The 11,473-nt window shown below is 43.0% G+C and overlaps 1 protein-coding gene across 1 annotated transcript; it reads left to right on the top strand.

Annotated features, from left to right (window-relative positions):
- The first annotated feature begins 6,383 nt into the window (after window positions 1-6,383).
- LOC135679982 (cytochrome P450 78A6-like) lies at window positions 6,384-8,486 on the top strand. The gene is made up of 2 exons (XM_065193959.1): window positions 6,384-7,579; window positions 7,726-8,486. The coding sequence occupies exons 1-2, from the start codon at window positions 6,581-6,583 to the stop codon at window positions 8,371-8,373; spliced, it is 1,647 nt and encodes a 548-aa protein (XP_065050031.1). The 5' UTR covers window positions 6,384-6,580; the 3' UTR covers window positions 8,374-8,486.
- Window positions 8,487-11,473: the final 2,987 nt, after the last annotated feature.

Below are 11,473 nucleotides of genomic sequence, written 5' to 3'. Positions count from 1 at the left end.
ATTGATAATATCTGACATCGGTGGCAGAATGTGACAAAGATGTTTCCTTTTTCTCTCTTCGTCTACCCTATCCGGCATTCTTCAAAGATATCACTTTGACATCATCGGTTGTTGTGGCAAGAGGGAGTACATTTAATGTCGTGATATTGCCAGCACAAACTTTATGTGTAGATGGTGTCCAAAGATTTTGATTCCCCAATCCATCTTCTTGTGCGGGATATCTTTTTATCGGTGCTAATGCTTTTTTATTTTATTTTATTTATTTTCAAACCAGTCTCGTCCTAAATCCAAAAGTTGCATGAATTTTTTGCATAAATCATTGTTGAATTATTAGTTTGGCATCCAAGAGGATGTTGATTCCTCCATAAATAAATAGTCTTGTACACATATCTATATATACCTAATGACACCAAAGGAACTATGGGCTTATTAATATAGGTGGGTCATCCAAGGCTAGGATTGAGGTTAGAATCCAATTACTTTGATGTGATTCTACAAGTTGGGCCACATGGAACCTTTTAAGATTAAGATTAAGATTGGCACGTGATATGCACACGCCAATCCTAAGATAGATACACTAGACAATTATTTGTATATTTCTTTTATGGATTATATCTTCTCTAACGTTTAGAGACATGACTAGCAAAACCTTCAAATTTAGACCATTAATATGGAAATGGAAATGGAAATTTAGAGGGAAAAAGATAAAGAGTATCATGGAGCTATTAACATGGAATTAAAATAAAAATAAAAATAATAAATATTATTATTCTAAGAAAATTCAGAGGGACTACCAAAGTGACTGTTCTTTTGCTTTGGTTCCTAATAATTATTTCAAGTTGTTCATTCCCTTTCGTTACAATCTAATATAAATAAATCATCTATTGGATTTACCCATTTTCTTCTTACTCCTGAAATCATAGGTAATTAATTATAGGGCAAATATTAATTACTAAATGACAAATTGTCTATATTGGTGAACTTGTAAGATAAATGAAGTTCTTCGTCAACTTCCCTAACTGGTCCTCATTATGCCCAGTGGCTGTTTCTCAACATGAACAACCTTAAATACAAGAACGATAATTAATATGGACTTGGACTTGGACAATCACTGCATGCATTATATAGACAAGTAAGAAAAACCAGTATGTTGTTTCATGTGGAAGGAGAAGATCACTTCTTTGAAGCAGTATCTAACGAAGGAAATAAGTTATATTTCTAAGGTTGAAGTGATGGAGTATTCGGAAGATAAGCCCTAATGAGATGATTCGGAAGGATAATAATACTGTTCGACGGAACGAAGCTTCCATGATATTTCTGGTGGCTTGATATTAGTGATGGCATGATCTCATCAACTGACATCTTCTTGTCATACGATCGACGACTAATATGACACTGCTCATCAAAATGGAGCTTCCATTAAACACATGATATATCTTTCTTGGACCAATGTGATGATGCATAGATAGATAGATTCGTAGAAGAGACAGGGGCATGCAAGCCACACATTCTCTTAGGGTAGCGACGTCTCCATCACAAGCACAAGGGCCTGGAGAGAGTTGCTTGCAGCTGTCACCGAAATGCTTCCTGCTGTTGTTGTTGCTGCTGCATGTCGGTCACCATTTGCAGGCCATCGAAAGATCACAAGTATCATGTGCTTTTGCCCTCGCTTTGCAGCCTGGTTAATGTGTGTTCTACGGTGCAAGCGAGGCTCCATTAGAGGTACTCTTAATGGTCTGGCCATGTTCCTTTTGGTTGGATGGTGATGTGCAGGTCGTTGGTGCTTGCGTTCGTGTGCTCTCGGGGTCACTTGGAAGGAAGGTACATTACGAGAGTAGCACAGGTCCAGCAGAACCAGGAATAGTGCTGTGCTAATACAAGGCTGTGAAGGGCACTTTGGATTTGATGGATGACAATGTGACAGATAGATCTTGATATCCAAAGTGATGATGAACTTGAACTCAGTTAGGGGATCGAATTAGTTCGATGTTACACCTAACATCGCGGAACATAATTTGATTCATGCGTTGAACGCACCAAACTTGGAAATCAATTCGATTTGACGAAAGTGAGTGGACCTCATCCGTAATTGCTCCTTTAATAAATGATGAGAATAGATCTAAAAGAGACATAAGAATAGAGAAGATAGGTCTGTCTTGATTCCTCCCTTACTCGACGGATAGGAACGTCAAATTTATCATCTTAGAATGTAACAATATAAGAGTGTATGTAAACGAACAATGGGATAATTGTTCTCTCCCATACCTTTCATGCCATATCTATGGTAGTTTGGAACTAATGTTATCAAAAGAAAGGGTGTCTGTCATATGCAGTAGCCAAGTGCCATTAATTGATAGAACAAGATAGATAGTTGGATGTGGGTAGGAACCTAAGAGCCAAACTGGTCTTTACCTGTGTTGACTTTGGCCATAAACCATGTGCTGGGGGAGAAGACGATCCAATTCCCCTTACCATTAGGTTTGGTGTCAGCAGCATGTGTCACATCAAGTACTAGAGGATTCTAATGTAGTAGACTTGTTGTTTGATGCACACAGCATTCTAATCTCGCAAGCCATCTCACAAGTCTACACCTGAGAGATCTAACAAGTTACGCACTACACGTCCAAGGCAAGACTGGTCTCTATCTGTGTAGCATCTCTGTGAATGCAACGATCACCTCTAAACACTGCTACTACCTTTCTCACCTCGAAACCACCCTCCTCCCCTGTGTCGTGGATGTACTACATGTTTCTATCCCGCCCACTGGAATCTCCTGGCGGTGTGGTGTCCCTTTCATTGTTAGTCTTCCATCAACTTTGTTATGGCTTTAACTTTTCTTGTTTATGACCTCAAGATTTGCTTGAGCTAGCTAGTTAGTCTCTCTCTCTCTCTCTCATACGTAGATGATAAAATAAATAGATTGTGGAGCTGCAATTTAGGTAGGTTTATAACTCGTCTTGGAAAGAAAAGATGAAAAGTTGGTAGCCACAAGTTTTCCTCCAGCTCTTGAAAGTACAAAGATAGAGAGTGGCAATTAGGTATTGGCATCTCTCTTTCTCACACATACACACAACAGTGAGATTTTAGATATGTTTGTATCCTGGATGGATCTTACAGCCATCAGATTTCCTTGAGCTCTTAAGATTACATGGACATGACCCTCGAGCGTTGCCAAATCTTTCTCTCTCTCTCTCTCTCTCTCTCTTGCTTTCAATATGGAGATAACAAAATAAATAGATCGTGAGGGAGGTCTTTACGTATGTCGTGCCTTTTGGGAGTCGGAATGGGCTCCATTTCTCACATGATCAGAGGACCGATGTGATATATTGGTTCCTAAAGAGCCTCCAATCTCAACTCAAAGGACCAAAGGACCCATATAATATCATGCGTCTTCAACCTTGCAGTCGATGGGTGCAAAGAATTCTCGCCATGAATCATAGATATTGCATCACATCAGCCATAGGTATATTCTTTTTTCCTAAAGACGCAAGAAACCAACAACTAAAATATATTAACAAGGTGGCATCTCCATCTCCATCTCCCCATCCCAAGTTCCATAAGAGGCTCCAATCTAATGAAAAGCCATTAAAATCTTGGATAGCTCCATTTTGAGTTTTCTTTGCTCTATGCTGTCGTATCTTGATTCATTGCCCCTAGCACATGGAATTCCCTCTTCCCCTTTCTTCCCTTTGTTGTGCGTGCACTCTCTTCTGCATTTGATTTATGCCCAAGGAAGGCCCCATAAGGAGTTGGCTCATCACCTATTGCTGTCCTGTTATGAGGAATGATTCCTGCTTGGTTCTATTAAGAACATCATAGAAAACTCATCTAGTTGACTTGCGACTAAGCCGAGCGATGTCTTTTTCGGATCGTGTAATGTGAAACAGACATTTCCAGACCCAACAGGCACAATGGTCAATTCAATCCGATGTTCAAATTCACAAGTAATGCAGCATTATAAACTTGTATTCCCAATTGTTTTTTTCTTAGTTCAGTTCAACATGCCACACTTTTGATATGCTAAACCAAGTTGAGATATAGAAAAACCAGAAATCATTACAGTGGAAATACTAGCAGATTAAGATAACTCATTTTTTCTTGGCCTAAGGTGTTTTTGTTTGCAGATGTACTGCAACATGCAATGACTGATTGAAATTTGGATGCCCCTCCATACCAGATGGAGAATACATGAGCATACATGAACTGGTTTGTTGCTTGTGGAGAACAAGTTGAAGTTTTTAGAACAAAGCCTTGTGGAATCAGCACTCAAGAGGATTAGGGCATGGCATAAACCATAAAGGGACCATAAAAAATAATACATCTTTTCTTTGAGATATTGTAGAATGACTGACCATGAACACAATTCCTGCAAGTTTAGTGACAAACTTGCTATTTTGCATTTGCTAGTAACCTCAAGATGGCAGCAGTATATAAATGGGAAGTTAGGATTGAGATCTCAACCCTAATTATTTAACACTAATCATGAGGGACTCTACATTGAATATCAACTTTGTTGGTATTATTATTTCATAGAAGATATAAAAAATCAATTGTATCAATTCATAGATGCATATTATTATTATTATTATTATTATTATTATTATTATTATTATTATTATTATTATTATTATTATTATTATTATTATTTATTATTATTATTATTATTATTATTATTATTATTATTTTATTATTATTATTATTATTATTATTATTATTATTATTTATTATTATTATTTAATTAATAGAAACTGAGGTATGCATCTATCGAATTTAATTAATTATATGGATTCATTCCCTATAAGACAGTTCGGTGCACCGATTTGTTGGTGAACATTCAAATGATTCTAAAAATATGTTGTAGATGGGGGCTCGAAAAGCACTGTAGTCAGAAATTTCAATTCCACCCACTCACTGAAAAATTATAATTGAGAGTTTCGTGCTTTAATTTATTTTTTGATAGTAAACTTGTAAAAAATTCTAAAGGTTAACAAAGAAAGTAAATTCTATTATTTATTTGTAATAATAATATTTTCTTTAAAAAAGAAAATAGCAAATTTGAGACAAGTTCCAAAGCTGAATAAAGAAAAAAAATAAATGAAATTCTATTTATTTATTTATGTGCAAATTGAGACACCAAGCATCATTAATGGAAGGTTAATTAAGAGTTTCTTGTTTAATTTTACACAACATCACTGTTTTTTTTTTTTTTTTTGAATAAAAGTTGCAAATTAATTTGGTGCAATCTTGTCGTAATTTTATTATGATGACTGACTAAATTCTACATAAGAGTATTTGAATAAGAGTCCCTTCAAAATCGTGCATTCCACTTTATATTCTCAATTGCAATAATCCTCTCACCCTTTCTCCTCCATTGAGAAGAAGTAGTCCACGAGCTAAGGACAAATAACTATGTTAGATCATATAGTCGACCTCCAACATAGCTTGCTTCTCTTATCATCACACCTTTACAATCATGACTTCCGTTGTCACTACAATTAGTATCATCATCCTTCACCAAAAGAATACTTCCTAATATACCGTTGTTTCATTCAATATTTTGTTCTATCATTTCTTACGGATCCAAATCCCTTGTACTTGCATCTGCTACCCTCATCTACATTAACAACATATGGTCAAGAATAATAAGTTGCACTTCCTTCTCTCGAGCATTCGACAGGGACTTCTCACTCCTCCGTCGTCTTCTTTTCTTGTGTTGACTCGTCCCTTTTGCTACTCTCTCTCTGTATCCATCAACTTGGATACATTTCTTATGCGTATCGAATGTTGAGCGAGAGCATATCCCCATCACTATCCCTCCATTATTGCATTACTTAACTCTCCACTGCTCTTTGTATCAAACCGGACGACCAAAAGCATGGGTTGCCTGCCTCATCGGTTGCCACCTCCCCCTGGCTCCCACGTGTGGCTCTGTGAGATCCAGGGAACGTCCATGGCCTCGTTCCCTGCAAAACACTCGCAACCCCAACCCCGCCATCGCTGTACTGCACTGCTCCTTGATGAAGCGTTCCGGTCACCGGTGACTCTCCAAACAGAGTTATATATACCCTGTAATTACGCCATCCCTGTCACCACCCGTCGCTTTCTGCCCGTTCGCGGTCCTGCTGGGGCCCCCTCTCGGGTTGAGGGATGGGCCACGGTGGGGTCGCGTGGAAATCACGTGCGCGCACCCCTTGATGCCCCGACAGTATACCGCCACGCCACCTACACGTGGCGCGCATCCTCGCCCGCCCTTGCTGTTGTCGTTGTCGCCCGCGTCCGTGTCGCTGTCACGACTGCTTCCCTTCTTACCCTCCTCCTCCCATGGAGGCAGGCGCTTGCGCCTGATTCCAATTACTAGGATGTATTGGCTCAGGTAACTTTACTGAGATTCCTCAACAGTTACTACGTGTTGGTTTCTATGATGCCTTTGTTTCCCTCGGGCTTTCCCGGGTGTATATAAGGCGCTTGAGGCCTTCTTCTTCTTCGAACGCTCAGGTATAGCTCCTCCTAGGACCCCTTGTTCTGTTGATACCTGCTGAGCTTCTCGGTCTGCTCACAGACTTGATAGATACGTCTGATCATGGGATCCGCGGTGGAGAGCGGGTGGGTCGTGTCACTCTCTCTAGCCGCCAAATGTGGTGAGCTCTCCGCAGACCCCTCCCGCCTTCTTTCTCTCGCTTTCGTCGTCGTGGTTTGCTGGCTGGCGACTGGTTTGCTCCACTGGGTCTCCCCCGGCGGTCCAGCTTGGGGAAGGTACTGGTGGAGCCGGCGGCGGCCCTGGGGCCTCGGCGGTGCCATCCCCGGGCCCAGCGGACTCCCCGTGGTCGGGAGCATGGGCCTCATGTCCGGCCTCGCGCACCGGAAGCTCGCCGCCGCCGCGGACGCCATCCCCGGCGCCCGGCGGCTCATGGCGCTAAGCCTGGGTGACACCCGGGTGGTCGTCACCTGCGACCCGGACGTGGCCAGGGACATCCTCAACAGCTCCGACTTCGCCGAGCGGCCGGCCAAGGAGTCGGCCTACGGTCTCATGTTCCACCGCGCCATCGGCTTCGCCCCCTACGGCGCGTACTGGCGCAACCTGCGGAGGATTGCGGCCACCCACCTCTTCTCCCCCAAGCAGATATTCGCCTTCGGCCGCCACCGCGCTGAGATCGCCGCGCAGATGGTGCGCGCCCTCGACGGTCTCGCATCCGAGCCCGTGCAGGTCCGCAGGATCGTGAAGCAAGCGTCCCTGAACCACGTCATGTGGTTCGTCTTCGGAAAGCAGTACGACCTCGAGCGAGAGACCGATGAGTTGAAGGAGCTGAGAAGCTTAGTAGAAGAAGGTTACGAGCTCCTGGGGAAGCTCAACTGGTCGGACCACCTGCCGGTGCTCGCTGGCTTGGACCTGCAGCGAGTGCGGTCGGGCTGCTCGGGGCTTGTCCGCCGAGTCGACCGGTTCGTGGGCCGCATCATCGAGGAGCACCGAGTCGAGCGCGGGCGGGACACGAAGGCCGCCCCCGGGGACTTCGTCGACGTTCTGTTGTCGCTGCAGGGTTCCGATAGGTTATCCGACTCCGACATAGTCGCAGTTCTCTGGGTAAGCTTACCCCTCCCAAAAGAATTATAAGCAGAATTTATTTTTTAAGGGGTTTTATTTTTTTAATTTTGAAACTATTAACAATATAGATATCGAGTGATATATGTTTTAATAGGTTTTTTTTCATGTCGTTTATATTTGCGTAGGAGATGATATTTCGGGGTACGGACACAGTGGCGGTGCTAATAGAGTGGGTGCTAGCGAGGCTGGTGATCCATGGGGAGGTGCAAACTAGGGTGCAGGCGGAGCTGGACGGGGTGGTGGGGAGGGACCGGGCGGTGACGGCATCCGAGGCCATTGAGGCGCTGCCGTACCTTCAAGCGGTGATCAAGGAGACGCTGCGGGTGCACCCTCCGGGCCCGCTTCTCTCGTGGGCTCGCATGTCCACATCGGACGCGAGCGTGGGCGGGGGAACTGTCGTGCCCGCGGGGACCACCGTGATGGTCAACATGTGGGCCATCGCACGCGACCCGACGGCGTGGCCCGACCCTCTCCGGTTTGACCCGGTCCGGTTCCTGGCCCCGGGCGGGCGCGCGGCCGAGTTCCCGGTAATGGGCTCGGACCTGCGGCTGGCGCCGTTCGGCTCCGGCAGGCGTAGCTGTCCGGGGAAGGGGCTGGCCATGGCCACGGTCGAGTTGTGGGTGGCGGCGCTGGCGCACGAGTTCGAGTGGCGGACACCGTCCGACGCTGACGTCGACCTCTCAGAGGTGCTGCGGCTCTCCTGCGAGATGGCGGCGCCACTTACCGTGACGCTCCGGCGGCGGCGGCGGCGGCGGGGGCGGGAGATGGCCTGACGAGTCACATGCAGAGCTCTCACCTGCAATGGACACAGTGGGGCGAATACAGCGGCTTCTGTAGAGTGGCTTCCTTTTCTTTAAGGGTTATTTTATGCTTGTTGGTTGTTATATATATATATATATATATATCTGTCTTTGCTTCTGTTTCCCTTTCCTTCTTCCCTTTTATATATATATATATATATATATATATATATCTATATATATATGAACGGAGGCTCGTGTAACCTGAGGAAGTACTGTATTGTAAATAAATATATAAAACATAAATGCCGTGAAGCTCGAGTCACTAAAATCACCCTCTTATAATAATAACAGTGAAATAATACAATGGATGCGAAGCAAGATATGCTGAGGAAGTAATGTCATTTGATATAGGTAGAATAAGGCAAACATCATCATCATTATCATCTCTTCTCTACTGTAACCCAGTGGTATGATAAGATGCAAGGCATGTATGATGTGGACTAATAATCGGTCGTTTCTCCTCACAGTCATCCCCTCCGACAAGCTCATATAATAGAGCGTACCAGTCGAACAGTGGAGGAGGCACCACCGTCGGGAGGAAGACAGTCCAAAGGATACACGTCTTCTTTTCAGGACGCCAGAAATCTTGCTATATTTTACTGTGCACAGAGAAAGCTCCGAGAAGGGAGATGAAGCAACGCCTTCTATTGGCACACGAAGTGATTAATGGACTCATTATAATGTGCAGATACAAAAGAAAACAAACGTTTTCCCATCAACCAACCTACACTGTTACAGAAACAAAACGTTTCCAATCTGCTTCAAGTCTATGTGATTGATACAACAAGAACGAGATGAAAAGGAAATGTAGACTTTCCCGTATCTTATTGTGCAAAAGCATGACAGGGACAAATCACTTTTGTCAGATACTTGATGTTTCTGTGGTCATTGTAAACAATAAATACTGATAAATTGAGACAGTTGCTTACCATAGCCATCCAAGTAATGAGACAGGTTTACTTCTCCACAAAAATCGTGGTGTATTCATCCCAGGTAATGTAATGTACATGCTGAGGTGTCCATTTGACAGATTGATGGATTTTGACTTGCCTGAATCAGTCAGTATACCATATGACGTCGATGTGGAGCCCGATTGAAAAGAATAATGAAATGGTGGAACATGTTATTGTTAGATGACCCACCCAGACAAGAGACCGAAAAGAATGGATGAATAAAGGATGATGATGAAAAATATTGTCTAATGTGAGATGACGATGATTTAGAGGATAAATACATCATTTCCTTTATACAACAAACACCAATTAAACCATGCTCAATGGTGTTGATTCTTTTATCCGAATGCATTTTACGTAAGAGGAAAGTTGAACCATTTGCCTGACAATAAAAATAAAAAAAAAGGGCATTGTTAATTGGAATATAAACTATATAAACAGACTAGTGAGTGTGAAAGGTAATTACGAATGTCACAATAAGTATTAATGGAATTTATGACATAAATGAGGTCATCCATGAAGAAGCATCTCATCATTCCAATGATTAATACTATAAACCCCAAGAACATCTCATGTACATGAGAGAAAGGATATATAATGCATTTGCATTATATATATTGCATGGTGATGTATGTTTAAATACAAAAAAAAAAACACACACACACACAAACAAACAAATCTTTGAAGATGAGTAAATTTCATATTAATTGTTAACTTCAATTATAGCGATTACGGATTTAGCAAGTTTGCAATCTCACTACAATCACAAAACCCTAGTGCCATGCATCATCTTAAGATCAACATGCCCTTAATCACCAGTCAAGATTAGCAGTGCTTAACGTAGTGATTGTCTAGTAAACTCTGGAGACCTAAATGTAGAGAGTGATTGGAAGCTTACATGACAAGTCCTCAGGGGTTGATTCCATTCTTTGTGGTGGATAAGCAATGATTCACATATCACAGTTTCGAGCCTTGTACAAGTCATTGTCCTAAGGGAATCATAACGGGCAGTACAACAGCTTTGAATCTTAGGAGCCTGAGCCTTGTCCTGGTGTCTGCTGGAGATACCCAAGTCTGTGACCAACCAAATCATGTCCCTGACACATCAAACTAATCATCTCAGTCTTCCCTTCTTGTAACAACAGCCCATTTGCTTGATTGATAAAAGCAGAAGATGGTGATGATGATGATGCAAGCTGCAGCATCAAAAAGTGTACGACTTCAACGTGAGCGGGTATTGTTTTGTGCAGAGAAGACTTTCTAATGCCCTCAGGCAACAGTCACTGTTCCTGAAATCTATTCTAGCTCAGGCACACAACATCGCCCACAGAAAGCTTTAGTCAAGGACTAATCTAGATGAGGTGGTGGGGCCTTGAGGCATATGGTGGTCTTGTTGCATTGACTATTCTGCAGCATATTAACATATTGCTGTTGTCACTAAGCATCAGCCTTCAACTCCTCCCAACTCAGGAACACACAGCAATCGGATAGAAGAAGAGTTTTAATAGGATGACACTGATTCGAGGATCGATCAAGATTGATGAAGACCTCCTCCTTGTCACCCAAGCCATGAATCAGGTCAAGCCTTATAAGACCTCATCCCCCAGCCAGGATAAGGCACCATGATCAGGTCCCTCCTTAGCACAAGATTTGCTGCAAATTTCTGTGTGTGTCTTGAACTGTTGCCTGGATGCTTCATGTTCCTTTCAGTGAGCTGTTAGATCCCTGTGTCACATCTTATCATCATCTGCCAGTAACTCCAACACTTCTCAGTTAGATACTGTCAAGCAAGCCCACTTGCACAATAATGGTGAAACAAGTGATCTGTCAATTTACATAAAGTATCCTGAGTTTGATCTTGCAGGAGGATGGTGGGATAGATGTCGATTTGGGAGAAGGCCAAGATGCCGGCGGCTCCAACGTGGACCAGTTGAGCAGCTGAATGAGCAGTGAATCTGCCCTGATGGTGGACCAGTTGTGATGGTGCAATCTTAGCTGCTTATCTCTAAGTTAATGTAGTCCAAAGTGACTTTTTGTTCTCGTGCCAAACACAATGAGCAGGTCAGTCCACTTGCTGAAAGCCAAAGGAGGTATCCATGGTATACTGAGAGGACATT

Source organism: Musa acuminata, chromosome BXJ1-7, assembly GCF_036884655.1.
Source record: "Musa acuminata AAA Group cultivar baxijiao chromosome BXJ1-7, Cavendish_Baxijiao_AAA, whole genome shotgun sequence".
Lineage (NCBI taxonomy): Eukaryota > Viridiplantae > Streptophyta > Magnoliopsida > Zingiberales > Musaceae > Musa > Musa acuminata.
This window is presented reverse-complemented; position numbering and strand designations above follow the sequence as displayed.